Raw genomic sequence first — 16,099 nt, 5'->3', positions numbered from 1 at the left:
CTGCCAAGAGCCTCAAGGATTCTTTTACGTAAGACCTGTATTTGTGCCTTTATTCTCTACCCGGGCGAGGATGGACTTTGCCAGGCAGCTCTTTGCAGACAGTGGATTTAGGAACTTCCCATTTTAAAGAAGGCGTGTGACCTTTGTGTTAGTGTATCGAAAGAGTGTTTCTCTTCATCATTTTTGCTTGATTACTGCCATTACCTTTATATAGATAGAATAGTGGGAGTTTGCAAATTATCTGATTTTTGACTTTTTCCTTTTTAAAGTTTTTTAACATTAAAAATAGGTACAGATTCTCTAAATTATTCATCAACTGTGGAAACTTTGCTCCATTCTTTTTTTTTTTCTTTTTTCTTTTTTTTTTTTTTTTTCACTTTTATACCATTTGGCCAATGACTGTGTTAGGTCAGTGATTCCATATCCTTTTTGTGTTGAGAAATTTTGTGTAAACATGAGTCTGAGTCTGTAATTGTTTTGAGAAACTACTGTATTTCAAAACAAATAATTTTCCCCATTGTTCATTATGTATGATCTAAATACTGAAATTGCAATGAATGCTTCAGTCAGTGCAGATTATATATGCAGTTAATTTTCTTCTTTTTTCCCTAATGTGGCATATTCTATATTTTAATCTTCCCCCCTTTAGACACTTGTCTTAAACTGCTGTAGTGGAATGAGAACAGCAATGATAGTAAGGAAAGTTAAGTAAACATGAAATTAAAGAGGCCATAGAGTACATTTTGGTAAACCAAAATATTGCTTGGTGGCATAAAACCACAGATCCATTCCAAAAAGAAAAAAAAAAAAAACACATGCGGAAATGTGGTTTTGCTGTCTGTCATGCAGTCTGTTTTCAACTGTCAGAAACATAACGTTGCTTTCCGGGGTATTTTTTTTTTTTTTTTTTTTCAAGTCTGACCACAGCTTTTAATTTCCTTCACTCCACCCACACCTCCCACCACACCTCCATGTATCTAGTGCTAATTTATGGGTGATTTAAATGTACTGACATAATCATCGACCAGCAGAAAGGTCAGCAGTTGTGGCAAAAGTTTCTTGTCTCAGATGTGCTGGGTGCCAATTCTGTGCTTTTGGAAAGGTCTATAATCAGAACACAGTGATTGTCCTTGCTTTTGGACCTTTTTTTCCCCCACCAAAGATTTTTATTTATTTATTTGACAGAGAGAGATCACAAGTAGGCAGAGAGGCAGGCAGAGAGAGAGGGAGAAGCAGGCTCCCCGCTGAGCAGGGAGCCCCATGTAGGACTTCATCCAAGGACCCCGGGATCATGACCTGAGTTGAAGGCAGACGCTTAAGGACAGAGCCACCTAGGTGCCCTGGACTTTTAAATTTAAATTGTGATCTTTAAAAGTGGTTTTGAAATGCTTGGTTGTTTTTTTTGTTGTTGTTGGGTTTTTTTGGTTGTTTTTTTTTTTGTTTGTTTGTTTTGCTAAAAAGGTAGTATTAGGAAGAAGAATCATCCATGATCCTTCCACTCTGAGCTAACTGCCGACCTAGGCAGAAGGCCAAGGCTCAGGCCTTACTGTCTCTCCACCGTTTGCACTGTGGCTGATGCAAAATTATGTCTGCCTACCCCTCCTCGAAAGTACTGGTCAAGGTTCAAAGGGTAATACAAAAATAGACACGTATATGTTTTATTTCTTTTAAAAGTACAAAAGTACAAAAAGTATTTGTATAGTAAAATGAAACCTTAGATCTTTAAAATTAATTTTGATGTATTGGTAACTTTATGGTTTATGTCTTTTGTGGGCAACACAATTGTAAATTTGTCTTCAGGATGTGCTTTTAATTTAGCCACTAGCTCCCTGTGATCTTGGTAAATTATTTAATGTCCCCGAGTCTCAGTTCTCATGTGTAACTAGAAAACGAGGGGATAGGACCAGATCAATCTGTTTCATAAAATGCTGGTGCCCGAGCCCCAGAACCTGGGACTTGAGCATGGGCATTTTCCTAAACGCTCCAGGGTGATTCTGATGTGCAGCAGGGTCAAGAACCGGTGAATTAAAGCAGTGCTTCTCAGACTTCCGTGTGCATACAAATCACCGGGGATCCTGTTAGAATCCAGTGCTCTTTCAGCAGGGTTGGAGTGGTGCCTGCGAGATGATGTCCAGGTGATGCTGACGGTGCTGGTCCACTGACCGCGTGTGCAGTAGCAGGGAGCCATAAAATCTTTACAGTTTCTTCCATTTCTTTGTCATTACTTATTGCCGTGATATAGTAGTCTGTATAGTACATGGGGGAGTCCGTGTGCTGCGCGAATCACACCCCCGGGTTAGGATGTCAGGATTGATAGGTAGTGTGGTATCTGTATAACCTTCCCTTGCTTAGATTCCAGACCTGCATCTCTGGAACAGTTCAGCCAAGCGAAGTAGTTTTAATAGCACCTTGCTTCAGGCAGCCTGACTGCGTTCCGGCTGGGGGGCTGGTGAGCTTGGTACATTGTTACAGAGAAAGGGGCCACTTTCTAGTTGTCCCTCCTCTGCTCACTGAGAACCCACTGTAACAGGTGCTTACGCTTTCAGATTGTCTCCTTTCTTCCCATCCTCCAGTGGCTACCCTGCCCAGATTGACCTCTTAGTTCCTGAGCAGTATTTTAGGTAAATGAGGGGGGGAAAAAAATCATGAAGTAGTACATTTTGTTCTAACTTGATTTCTCACGTGAGCACATTTGATGCAGAAAATTTATTAAGCCTAAGTTTTAAGCAAGCAGAACTCCCAATTTTGGGGTGTATTTTGTTGTGGAAGAAACACAAACATCCTTGAGCGGTTGGTTACATTGGCCATGCTCTTCTCTAAACCTATCATTTAGAAATAAAAAAGTGCTGTTCATAATTGTAGTCCTTTCCTTTTGTTTGCTGTAGCATGGCATCAGACTGGCAGGCAGCGGGATCTGCTGGGAGGGCCCTGCTGAGGTCTGAGGTGTCTGCAGACCTGAGTTTTAGGCCTTCAGCTGCCCTTAAGCGGTTAAGTACAACTGTGGCCACTTAGCTTCTCCGTGTAAAGCGGGCAGGGATCAGAGAACGCTGCGTTTATTAGTGCTGCGTTACAGAATTCTCTTGCCTGGAAGGAATATACTTCCCACCTTTTCTAAAGTCCCAGGCAATAAGAAATTACAGTTTGCAATGTGGGAGTGTTGGTTTAGAGTAGTGTTACTCAGTGTGGTCTGCGGACTGGAGCAGGTCTGCGAGTGATTTGGCGTAGGTGGGCGTTAACAATAAGGAGCTTCCACCAGACTGTAAATCACACCCGTTTCTTCATTGCAGATGTCTTCATTGTTGAAAAACAAAACCAAAGAACCAAAAAAACCCCACCTAGCTGAACTGAACAGTAGTTGATTTAACTCTGGCACACGACCGTTGTCTTTTTGCTGCTGGCCAACAGTTTGAGGTTGGCCGCCCTTCAGTAGCCCTGCTGCAGAATATGTAATCAGGCGGTTTATCAGGGTTGTTGTATTAGTTAGGAATAGACAAATAGAGGTTCATAAATGAAGGTGTAACCTGAAAGATAAAAAAGTAAACTTAGAGGCAAGTTAGGTTAAAGGTAAAAACAAGTTCTCGGTCGTAGGGAATGTGCAAAACAGTAAGTTAAGTCAAGGCACTTGACACAGATTCACAAGTGGGAAGCTCTTCAGAGTCACTGCAGTTTGTGCACTGGTTAGTGCAAAACTCATTTAAATTCTTCTGGAGCACTTCTTGAATTCTGGTCTTAGAATTTGTGTTTTTCCTTTTCATCGTCTATCTCCGGTGGAAAGAACGCGTTTCTGTAAGCCTCATATAACTGTTTTCTGTAGCCTTAAATTACAGGACGCTTTGAAATTAAGCGTGACTTCCTCTCCACCTCTCCTCCTCTCCCCACAGCCCGCTGTTCTTTACTCTTCAATACTGTGCATAAAATTTACTGCATCCAGGGCAAGTGTCTGTTTACCAAGAAGAGAGGAAGAGAGATCCTTTGCCAGTGGCAAAACGTAAATACTAGAATGTCTTTTCTGGGTCATAGTGCAGGAAAGTGGAGAAACAGCTCATTTGCTGGGGCTGGGCTTGTGACTCATTCCTCTTCCCAGTCGGGAAGCACTGTCCTCTGTTATCACTGTGCCAACGAGTCTGCCCACATTCCCCCCACCCCATCCCCTTTAGATGTGCAGCCCTTCCCTGGTGTAATATAAATTAGTGAGGGATGCCTTCTTAATTGAGAGACAGGAAGAGCCTAAGCTTGAATCGATACCTAACAATACAGCTACTCAATTTGTAGCACTATCTAATCTCAGTTCTGTCTTAGAACATAACTACTTACCTTGAGGGATTTCATTCATAAGCACATATGGGGCAGCTAGTATTCTTCCCATTTCACGGGTGTAGATATGGAGTCCCAAATCATTTAGGGGTTTGCTTAAAGTCATGGTTCAGCTGGACTAGTAAATAGAGTCATCCTGGGATTTGGCACTCCGCAGTTGTATCATTCTCAGTGTCTGGTGTGCTTTCTGGAATGTTTCATCATCTGAGTTCAGCTTTTTCCCTTTGCCTTACGTAACTGCCCTCCACAACACACCTTGAAACTAACCACCTAACTAACCATGTGACTTCCCTATCCTAATGATTGGTAGCACCATACCCAGGTTTCACATGTTGGGCTCATGGGTTCCTTACTTCTCATCTTCAGATTTTAGGGAGGTCACAACATGCTGCTGGTTTTCCCTGCGCAGAGTATCTCGTTTGCTTGCCCCCTCCGTCACCAAGCCTTACGTGGGCTTAGGGGCGCACAGGGAACACTTTGGTATTTGTCCACATTGGTTCATTCCTTAGGGGTCCTTCTCCCCTCCTGAAAGTCCAGCCAGAATTCCCATCATGGCTCTCTTCGCTTCTCTGCTTATTTTACCCTTTACCTTGATGGTGACCTTGTCTGCTCCGTTTGATAGATGGATCCCAAATTTTTTCTAGAGCCTGCATCTCTCCTCTGAGACTGTCCTATGAAACCGAGTCCTCATTTCCATTCAGTGCCTCAAAAGTACTTAAACTCTCAGTGTCCCCAGATGACATCATCCCCCGCAAGCCTGCTTGTGGTCCAGTGATCTCTATCTCAGGAAATGCCAGACCCATACACCCAGTTTGCCAGGCCGGAAACCTGGAGGCAGGTGATGATTGCCTTTCCTTCTTGCTCATTAGCCACACCCAGTCAGTCGTCTAGCTGGTCTCTATCTGGTCTCTCGGAATCTACTCCCAGTTACTCCCGCATCTATTTATTTCTCCAGCTGTCTGAGCGTGGTGAATTACTTAACCCAGGTTCTTCTTTGGCTTTATCTGTAAAATGAGGGCAGAGTAATTCTCATAGAATTGTTCTGCACTGAGGCGAAATACCTGCTACGGGGGAAATTCCATGAGCATTGGGATGACGACCGTGCTCGTGACCACGATTGGCACATTTAGCCACCTTCCACGTTTAAGATGACTTTCACAGCGGTCCAGCCTGAGTGGAGATAATACCAGTACCTTTCTTTCACCTGTCCTGTTGGTTGAATATGAATGTCGCACGTTGATGCAGCAGTCTGATCCGTTTTGGAATGTTCTTGCCCTTTTCCCTGCTCCTCTCTCCTTTGTCTGTAAGATTCACTTCACCCTCAGTTACTCAGGGAACCAGAGTCCTCTCTTAAGCATTTTAAATACCATGCATTTTGTATCTTTTTTCCCGTGTCTGTTTCCTTTGCTAGATTATGGGCTCTATAAATCCTGTGTTGTTCTGCTACTCCGTTTCTCAGACTATGACACAGTGCCTGGCAGAATAGGAGACCATTATTGGAAACTGTGGACTTAATATGGCTCACATGCACCTCCCCAAAGCCTCGGGGAAGACTTCAGCCGGAAGGGGTTTCATCCACCCTCAGCCCCATTTCTAGGGCTCTTCTGTGTACCACCTAGGCCCCATATGCTGTCTGTTACTGTGTTTATTTGCCTTCGGTCTTTGTACTAGATTATAAACACTTCAGAGTCCAGATCAATCCTGCATTCACTGCCGTTCCCATCATAGCTGCTTGCTTAGAGTAGGAGTGAGTGAATGAGCTGGTATCTGAAAACGTCTTGTTGAATTCCCCAAGTTGGTAGCGCTGTGGGATTTCATACTGTTCCTATTCTAAAGTTACCTTCCATCCTCCATCTTTCCTTTTGTGGTATGTTTCGTGGTTATAAATCTCTTCACCACCGTTCAAATATTATCAAGAAGGGGGTGGAGGTCCGAAATGTGCTAGAGTGTCTTGACCTCCTGTCTGGTATTTATCATAGCTTTCCTAGGAATCGTCCTCGATAGGTCCTTTCTGCCTTCCACATAAAGTTCAGGCTCTTCGGTGTGGCATTCAGGACCTTGCACAGACTGACCCTGGGAGACCTTTCTGTCCTTATTTTCCACTCCCTTTTTTATTGCACATGTCCTGTACTCTAGCTAATGGTTTTCAATTCTGCCATTAGAATCACCTGGGGAGCTTTAAAATAATACACTGAGGCATGGGTTCTGCCCTCCAGGAGTGAGTTCACTGGTCTGTGGTGAGGCCTGGGCATTGATGTTTGTGAAAAGACCCACCGGTGGTGCTGGTGTAAAGCCAAGCCTGGAAACCATTGACCAGCTCAGCGTTGGCCACAAAGTGTGATCTGCTCCAAGAGCTTTGAGAAGAAAGGGTTCCGCAGTCAAGCTGGATTGGTACCGCCTTTTCTGTGCGCCTTTCCACGTATTTGTAATTAGCGCTATCGAATGAAAGGTCTCAGGTGTCCAACAGCAAAGGAAGCTGCTTAACTCTATTTAAGCCCGGGGAGGTCATCTGGTCAGGGAGCCCTTTATGTGTATAAATACTTGTTAACAACATCTGCAAAATAAACGCTGCTTCCAGCCTTATCTCAGCTTTTAAGTCAGTTCTGTATGTGCTCTTCTTTAATCGCCTCTTCCAAGTCAGGCCCATGCCCTGCCTCAGCCCTCTCTCTCAGAACCCCCATTTTACCTTCTGAAGCACTTCCCACATCTGAAATTCCTCTGCATCTACCTGTCTGTTCGCTTCTGGCTCCCACCCCTGCAGTGTGCCCTCCACGACAGCGGGGACTTCTCTGTCTTGTTCACCCTTGTGTCTCAGCACCTAAAGTAGGCCTGGCAAATAGTAGGTGCTTAATAAATATTTGTTGAGTGGACAGAAAGGCAGCCATACACTTGTGGTTTGGGCTTCTTCTAAGGTACACATTTAAATATTTAAACTGCCTGCACAATTTAATTAAAAGCAGCTTGAAATACATTTGAACGATATCTAGAAGTACAGGAACAAAAGGGGATGATAGTAGTTTCTTAAACATTTAATTTTCTCAACCTATCTCGTAGAATATTAAAAAAAGCAAAAGCAAAAGTAGATACGAGCCTGACTGTCGAGATAATGCCATTTTTCTGATTATAAAGAGGTGTGGGACGGTGGTGTGGGACCTCTTTTTTCTTTTTTTCTTTTTGAACCAGCCTGTTACAGGTGGCTTCTCCCAGCCTGAGGGAGTCCCACCTCTGTGGATCATGATGAGTTTGGGTGAGGCATCCTTGAGTGATGGCGGATGTTTGTGTGGGATACGCTGCTGCACAAAGGACAAAAACACACAAAACCCGTCAGGAATTAGTACGTTCTGTGGAAAAACATCCCCCTACAGTGAGAGTATTCAGACAGGTTTGTTCGGGGTGGCCGGGAGGGGATTTGCATATTTGAATCTGCGCATGGATCCCAGCAGTTTCTGGCCTTTGTTTGGCAGGGAATGGAATGGCCTGTTCTCTGTAGGAGTCCTCATGCGGCCTCTGTGTCCCTGGCTCCTGAAGCCTGGCTCCTGACTGTCCCAAGTTCTGAGTGGGATTGGCACGGGGAACTGCCCTGCACGTGTGGTGGTTCCTGTGTGACCCACTATACCTCGAATTACCAGGAACTGCTCTTTGTACCTCTGGTGAGAGCGTGGATGCCAGCGCATGGCTCGGGCCGGGCCCTTCCTTGGGCTGTGAGGTGCATCACCCCGCTTTACTCTGGAGATACCCTCGTGGAGATTTACGTTGATGCAGCATATGAGGCACTCCCCGTTGTGCGCTCTTACAAATACCCCAGTTCTGGTGGGGAGGATATCAGCCGTCTGGTGTGATTAACCTAAGGAGGGAGGTGGAGTGGCATCTCCTTTTATCCTATTTCTAAACAATCTCTTAAAACACATGTCCTGCCAAGGTTTCAGAATGGAAGTTGTAGTCATTTACTTAGCAGTCAGGAATTGTCCAGAGCGAATTTGCATTTCCTTTTGTTCCCCCTGTGATTACTTATTATTCTTTTTGAGCAGCATGGCATCCTAAATGCCAGAAAAGATGTGCCTTGGGAAGGTAAACAAACCAAGTCAGAGTATAAGCAGGTCTTCCAAATGAATATTCCTTTACGGTTGAAGTGCTCTAAGTCTTCCCAAACAATTTTAGCGTGCTTGCAAAAGATTTTGGGAGACTCCTACCACCTAAGTGAACTGCAGTTGCTTCTCTTCATTCAACAAATGTTTTTGAGCATCTTCTACTTACCATACGGGGGGGGGGGGGTGGTCTGTAGACAGAGATCTTTGCCTTCACTGAGCCTGCATTCTATAGAACCTTGCTACCCGGGTTGCTGTCTGTAGACCCATGGCATCTTTGTCAATTTGGAGCTTGTTAGAAGCTAAGATCTTTGGGCTCCACGTTAGGTAGAGATTTTAACAAGATTCCTGGGTGATTAGTTCGCACATTCAAGTTTGAGAAGCACTGTTCTCATTCATGTAAACAGAAGCATGTGAGATGCTTTCAGACATCACAGACACCGTGGAGAAAGGACTGTATGAGGCCAGAGAGTGACTGGGAGAAGGAGTCACAGGATGGCGAGTGGAGTGAGTAAGCAGCGAACCTTGGGAAGATCAGGCACAGGGACTCTCCCTCATCCTTTCATTCTTTATTCACCCCCATTTTTGGGATGCTTTCCCCTTTCTGCTCGAGGCCAGGTGGGGACCCACAGAGTCACTTGCCTGCTCTGCCTGGACCCGGTTGGTAGTGGGAGCATTTGGCAGAGCAGCACGAGTTCAAGCAGAAGAGGAGCCTGACTTTGGTTTTGATAGGCGCTGGCTACTTATCAGAGTGAGAAAACCGTTTGAGGGGATGAAGTGATGACTTTGAAGACTTGAAATTTTATACTGTTGTGACGGGGAAGGGGAAACCTTTGGTAGAGGCCAAGGGGAGGCCTTGCTAGAATTGAAAGGACAAGAGAAAAGGAAATGCTGAGGAATGTGGATAGAGACATAGGTTTTCCAGAAAATAGAGAGAAGAGAAAAACAGACAAGGAAAGGAAGTCTTTAGCCTGAAGTAAGAGGATAGACTGAAAAATAGAGCATGGCTGTCAGTGTATAGAAGGCGGTTTATTGCTTTACTTGGAGGTAGGTTTCCTTGATGAGCTTAAGGACCATTTGTATTTTTATTTGTCTTACTGTTTTTTTCCAAATTTCCAGAGTTCCTCTGTCTTTAGGTATTTCTTATATATAGTTTAATCACATAGATCATGTTGGGAAAAATTAAGGTAGATGATCATCGCCTGCTGTGGGTGATGAATATTTGCTCCCTCTACTATTGCTAAGGATGAAAATGCTTAATTGTTAGTCAGCATCCCAAGGCACCTGTACACTTACGTCAGTAGGAAAGAGTAAGGTGAAAACAGCTGGAGAGATTGATTGATGGATTCAGAGACAGGGAGAGAGAAGAGAAATCAGACAGCTAGCAGGCCTTGCTGTGTGACACACTGGCCTGAGGAAATGAGCGTTTGCATGGGGGTCTTAGGACTCAGAGTAATCAGGTTCTCTGACCAGCTCAACCTTGTTGGGCGAAAGCTGACCTCAGGCTCACCAGAGAAAGTCATTTTCTTTCCCTACTCCTGACATCCCACTTTTCCCTCCCATCTTTTCCCCCCATTTTCCCTGCCACTCCCCTCTGGTTGAGCTGAGTATAATCATGATAACATTGGTTACAGTGTTTCTCAGACTTGAAAACTGAAATGATTTGACCTTGTGGGAGTAATTGGATGTCTGGCACAATGATCGTCATTCTTAACCTTGATAATATATCACTCTCAACATTTAGAGCTGTTTTTAAACACAATAACCAGAGCTTGGAAAATATGGTAAGGATAATAGGCATCTGTCGGGGATTTCCCTTAAAGACCTTAGAGAGCTCAAGAGATGAGAGGAAAGGGCACTTTTTTCTAATTGTGGCAAAAATGCATCAGTAAAATGCAGCTTTACGGTGGGGATGGATTGGAATAGTTCAATGAAATGTAGATACATCGTGATACTCTTCAGGAAGGGCATTGCCCTGTGTACTCTTGAGCTAGCATCACAAATAGTAGCACCTGTATATTTCTTTAGGACAAACAAATGGTATGCTTCAGGGTCTGCAGTGAACTGAACTACAGACTGGGTACTTTTTCTTTCCTTTTTTTTTTTTTTTTAAGATTTTATTTATTTGACAGACAGATCACAAGCAGGCAGAGAGGCAGGCAGAGAGAGGGGTGGGGGAAGCAGGCTCCCTGCTGAGCAGAGAGCCCAACTTGGGGCTTGATCCCAGGACCCTGGGATCATGACCTGAGCCGAAGGCAGAGGCTTTAACCCACTGAGCCACCCAGGTGCCCCCGGACTGGGTACTTAATGGCATACTTTGCACTCAGTAAATTAGCATAGATAGGAGTTCAAAACACAAAACAGATTGACATTGCTTTGAGGTGTTACTGTTGATAGAATCATTGCTTTAGTTCAACTCCCTAAAGGAGGTGGGATTGGGGTGCTGACTAAAAATTGGTTCATATCGTTCAAGGTAAAACTGAGTATTCCTAGGTGGTACCTCTTTCTTATTAGAGGGAAGTGGGATGATGAGAGCTTTTAAAAGTCTTAACACTTGCCCCCCCACCCACAAAAAAGTCTTAGTTGTTTGAATTAAGTCCCTTATGGAAACTGATAGGTGTTTTATTAAATTGATTCTCACAATGTTATCACTTCATTTATTGCTTTATTAAGCAATATAAAATATTTTGTGCAAAATAAGTACCTGAACTAAAATAAAACGTAGGCATCTGGTTTACCAGCTTGCCAGCAATGCTGACTGTACCTTTCATCTAAATCTCTATGCCTTATTCCAGTTTGGCTTTTTAAAAATTTTTTTAATACAAAAATTAGTTTTGTCCATTATAGTGGGAATTGTAGTAAAGTTGAATTTTGATGACAAGATAAAAACTGAGTTGTCAGTTTCAAGGAATATTACTACTTGAATATTACTCCTTAGGTTGAGCCTGGATTTTTAAGAAGTCGGAAAGAATTTCTCATTAGTCCTCTTGACTTTTAATCTAGGAACAAGCAGGATCAGTTCCAGAAGCTAGGCCATTTCTTAGAAAATTTGGAACGGATCAGTGAACAAATGAAGATAATTTATCTTTGATTGAAATAAAAAATTACAGTCTTTGGTTGTGTAGAGGTAAAAGAAGGGTGAGGGCGAGAGTTGCAGAATTTATTTGTACTTATTCCAAAAAGGATTTCAGGTAGAGTAAGGAGAAATTTCTCTTCACCTTTTTGAAGTGTTTTATATAATTGGTGAATGTATGTTCTTGATAAATGCTTAATAAGATAGAGTCTCTCTTAAAACCGTTTTTGGCAAAGAAACTGCTGCAGAAAGCAAATTAATTGTGAAATGTTATTCAAGAATGTTTTTCTGAAACTATAATTGTGTGTGTTTTGTTGTTGTTGTTTTCTGGTTGGCTGCTAAAATGGTGTCCTAATTTGTTTTTCTGTTTTAGTTCAACAATATTGTGTAGTAGGTTGCTCCTGTTTTGATGAGAGACTAAAACTCCAAGAAATATTTTTTAAACCAATAATTGCTTTTGATACATCTCTTTGATTACTAAAATAAAGTTATCTGTGCTTTCTCTCAAGTTTATTATGTCATAAAAATAAAATTTGTTTAATTTTTTTAAGGAAATCATAGGCGGAAGTAATCTAAATAAAAATTAGGTTTTTATTATATTACAACTATTTGAGGGGATGTAATTTAATTCAAGTGTAGGCTTAACCAGGTTTTTGTCTTACTTAAATGACTAATGTAATTTGTTATGTGATAAAGAAAATATGTATTTGATATTGTGTTCTTCAGTATTTGTTACTTTTTTAATCTAATGGTTGAATTGTGGCATTCTTTTCAGTGCATGATGTTGCTTTGCCATGATGCAAGGGAGTTAAAGCATTTTTTAATAGATCTTGAGTTTAGGAGTATGAAGAAAAAAGTGGTGAAAACTTCTTCCTTGTGTTTTTGTGTTTCATTACCAATTGGTTAGGCCACTGGACGTCTCCATTTTGGAGGTGTTAGTCTCTCAGCATTCCTGTGCCAAATGTTGAGTGCATAGCCAAGGTGTTTTCATAGACTGCCTTTTTCTAAAATATTTTGCACAGTTTGGGGGTGTGTGTGTGTGTGTGTGTGTGTGTGTATGTGTAGGGATGGTCACTTACTGGTTCTTTTCATCGGAAGGTGGCATAAAGGTGGGAAATTACAGGAGGAGGAAATAGAGTATTGGTGAAATGAGGGTAGGAAAATACTATTTTTGAAACTTATTTTTAAATGACTATCTTCATGGGTAGAGGAAGACAATTGAAATATCAAAAATTGTTAATGGATTCGACAAACGGCAGTTCTAAAAACAAATTACTTTGTTACGATTTGGCATGAACAATTGTCCTTTTATTGGGGCCGTTAATGCTATTTTGGAATATCGTGGGCATCTAAAGACAATAGTCTAGCTGCGTCTGTAAGGCCTCTAATACCACAATAACATCAGCAGCCCTAACAGCAGTATTTCAGAATCTTGGCCTGTTTAAATGGGCTCTCTGTGAACGTAGTTGTTCAGGGATGCATGAGCCACATCACCTATAAATTTGATTGGAAGCTACAGCGCTGGCATAGGCTGATGGATAGCAGATTAGAGCCCTGATTAACCATGTGATTCGAAGACTGGGAATATATTGTCTAAGCAAGATTCATCAGACGCAATCAGAATTTCAAGTGGTCAGATGAAATTCAAATGTGTATTGTGGCTTTTCTTCCCCTAGTGCTTTTCCTCCTAGGTTGCCTTTTTTTTCCCCCCTCTCTTTCCCCAAAGCTGAAAAATACTTCTTTGATGAATCTGCTCCTTACCCTAAAGCTGTCTGTCTGTTATTCATCAGAAAGCAGGTCGCAGTTCAGTGAGCAGAAGAAAAGATTTTAATAGAAGCTGTGCCAAGGGCTGTAATGCATCATTTTAGGGCCCTAATTACATTACAATGACAAATATCAATGGTGACAACAGCAATAACCTACATCCTTTAATGGCTGTGCTGGAAAAGGAGTTTGGGCCCCACGCCATTAGATTAGACTCAGTTTCAAAACATAGGCCATTAGAAGTGTGTGTCCACAGTATTATTGGCTGATCACTGAAGCCCAGTGGAAAGGCCTGTAAATAAATGATGCCTCCCTAAAGCTGGGTCCTGTGGGACAAAAGAGGCAAAATTAGTTGACCATGGAAGCAGCAGTGTTTCCGAGGCAACTTTAGCTTTCAAAGTGAGGAATGACCTGCTTAATTTTATGAAATCACACACACATCCACCCCCCTGCCGCCAATTAGCCTGACCATGAAAAATCCATTGGCATGACAACTTAAAGAAATTAAGAAGTCTTTTAAACAAAAGGAGACCTATAAAGAAAAAGTTTGCAAGACCCTTCCCTTTTCTCTGTTACGTGTGTTAATATACGTTAATAAATAAATCAACTTTTCTACTTTTCTACATTTATTTTTAAGAAAATGCAGATTTATTATTACTTTTTTTTTTTTTTCCACAGTTGCTCAGACTTAAAATAGCCTAGGTCCAAAATTGAAGAGGCCAAATAAATACCTCTTGGTCTTTATTTTGCCTGATGAGTAAGTTTCCTTAGAGTAGTTTTTATTGCCTAGATTATGTAGGCAAACTAAAGAACTCAGTTTTCTTATGTGCCCACACATTTTTAAACCCTCCTAGCAAGGGACTATTTTATTTATGTAAACAACATAATGAGGAAAATATGCTTGGCAGATGGTTCTAAGCATTAGAATCATCAGTTTGGTCTGCCCCAAAGTGTCTCATTATCTTTTATTCTCTCCCCCTCCATCTCTCCCTACAAAAAGCTTAACAACCAAATGCCTTTGAGATGCAGTGCTTTCGGTCTGGTGAATGCTACTCTATTTTCTTGGCTCACACTGGAATTTCACCCATAACCACTGTGGTATGTCCGTCCAGGTGGAGAGTGGTTCGGTGATTCCCACTGCAGCTTTTCATGGTGGTTTAAGCATTCTTAAAGGATAGCTAAATGCTCCGTGGGGCCAGTGCAGTAAATTAAATCAGGTCAGCACAGTTGGGTCCTTATTCACTGCTGTGTTACTGGTGCTGGGTTTTTGTCCATCCTGTTAGGACAGGCTGGGAAGGAAAGCCTGGGTTTGAAACTTCCTTCACGGTGAATTTGTGTTTTCTCTTGGCTGGCGAAGTTTTTAAGGTGCTGGCATTTAAAAGATTGCATAGCCGCAAAGTCAAAAGGGTGGCTGATGAAAGAAGGAAACCTAGATTGCATGAGGAGAGTGTCGCTGTCATTCTGGTAATGACTTAGCAAGAAAAAGAGCATTTTTGTCCTCTTATAAAATGAGAAACTGACCCTGGATGGAATTTATTTTAAGAATGTCTCAGGAAAAGTAATTGCTTTACATTTTCTGCCTTTCAACACTTCTTGCCTGTCCTTCAACCCATCCCATCATTTAAAATATAAGCTATTTTGCATGTATGTGTATCAAAAAACCATGTGTTTACATGTCCCCATCCTGAAGTATATAAGGAGCAGTCCGATAATACAAATTAAGATGAACACCAGTGAAGCTCTGGGTAGATTTTTAAAGAAAAGTTAGTGGGTAGCACTTCTTTCTTTCTTTTTCTTTTTCTCTTTTTCTTTTTCTTTCTCTTTCTTTCTTCTAACTTTCTTTCTTTCACTCACTGTAGCATCCTATTGATAGAAAATTTCTATACTTAACAGAAATTATTAGGGAATAAATTCTGTATTATCTGATGTTGCTGAGACTTTGCAGATCTGTAGTTCAAGAATAAGTAATGTTCCCAAGGTTAGTTTCTGTATATATACAAATCCCTTTCTGCTAAGTGTAGGGAAATTTTACCATGGTCTGCCTCTGCACAGTGAAAACCCTGGTGGGACACATTTTGGAAATTTTCATGATTGAAGAAAACATGCTGTTCCCTATCAATTTATAACTTCAGGATCTCAGTTAATCATCTTACCTGTGTTGGTTGGGTGTTCTTCTTTTGGGAAGTTGGGGGCTTTAGCAAAGGCCACAAATGAAGAAATCCAATGAGTTGCTGAGAGAAACTGGGATGGTAGGATGAATGTATCTTTACCGTTAAAACGAAAAACCATATTAGAATGAACAAGGGTCCTGTTGAAGGCTTTTGAAAACTGACTTCCAGTCATGAAAATTAAATTCCTTTTTTATGTTGTCCTGGTGCTTGAAGGTTGACTTTTTAAGATGAATGCCGGTTAATAAATTGTGCTATTAATGTGGCACTGTTGTCACTGCCTCCTTTTAATGGGCTTGCTGATGAGAGTTCTCCTCTTCCTTAGGAAGTACGCCAGCCAGAATATAAAGTGTGTTTTAATATCATCCTGTTAATATTTTGGGAATTTGTAACCAGCTGACTGTTCTCTTTATTGCTTTCCTTTCCTTTTTTTTTTTTTTTTTTTTAAATGCAGGCAGAGATTGTCAAGAGGCTGAATGCTATCTGTGCGCAAGTCATTCCCTTCCTGTCCCAAGAGGTAAGGCAGTTGGTTTGAGACACTGGGCTAGAAGGTGCCATTTTAGTGGTTTTGCAGAAGAGGGATTGTGGAACTGACTCTTTGGCCATGTCAGTCTCTTGGTGTTTGTATGGCACATTTCTAAGATACAGTGTTCACATTCCAACTTCTACACCTTATTAACATTCAGTGGAGTATA

The 16,099-nt window shown here is 41.8% G+C and overlaps 1 protein-coding gene across 12 annotated transcripts in view; it reads left to right on the top strand.

The window, feature by feature from the left end:
* Positions 1–16,099, top strand: part of TLE4 (TLE family member 4, transcriptional corepressor) — a 142,711-nt gene that overhangs the window by 21,080 nt on the left and 105,532 nt on the right. For 8 of the 12 annotated variants that reach the window (XM_032306469.1, XM_032306468.1, XM_032306461.1 and 5 more), the window contains exon 5: positions 15,859–15,921. The exons of the other annotated variants lie outside the window; for them this stretch is intronic. In XM_032306469.1, the coding sequence (XP_032162360.1) occupies positions 15,859–15,921 (63 nt within the window). The remainder of the gene's footprint in view (positions 1–15,858; positions 15,922–16,099) is intronic. 12 annotated transcript variants of the gene reach the window in all.

Source organism: Mustela erminea, chromosome 12 (assembly GCF_009829155.1).
Source record: "Mustela erminea isolate mMusErm1 chromosome 12, mMusErm1.Pri, whole genome shotgun sequence".
NCBI classification, from domain to species: domain Eukaryota; kingdom Metazoa; phylum Chordata; class Mammalia; order Carnivora; family Mustelidae; genus Mustela; species Mustela erminea.
This window is presented reverse-complemented; position numbering and strand designations above follow the sequence as displayed.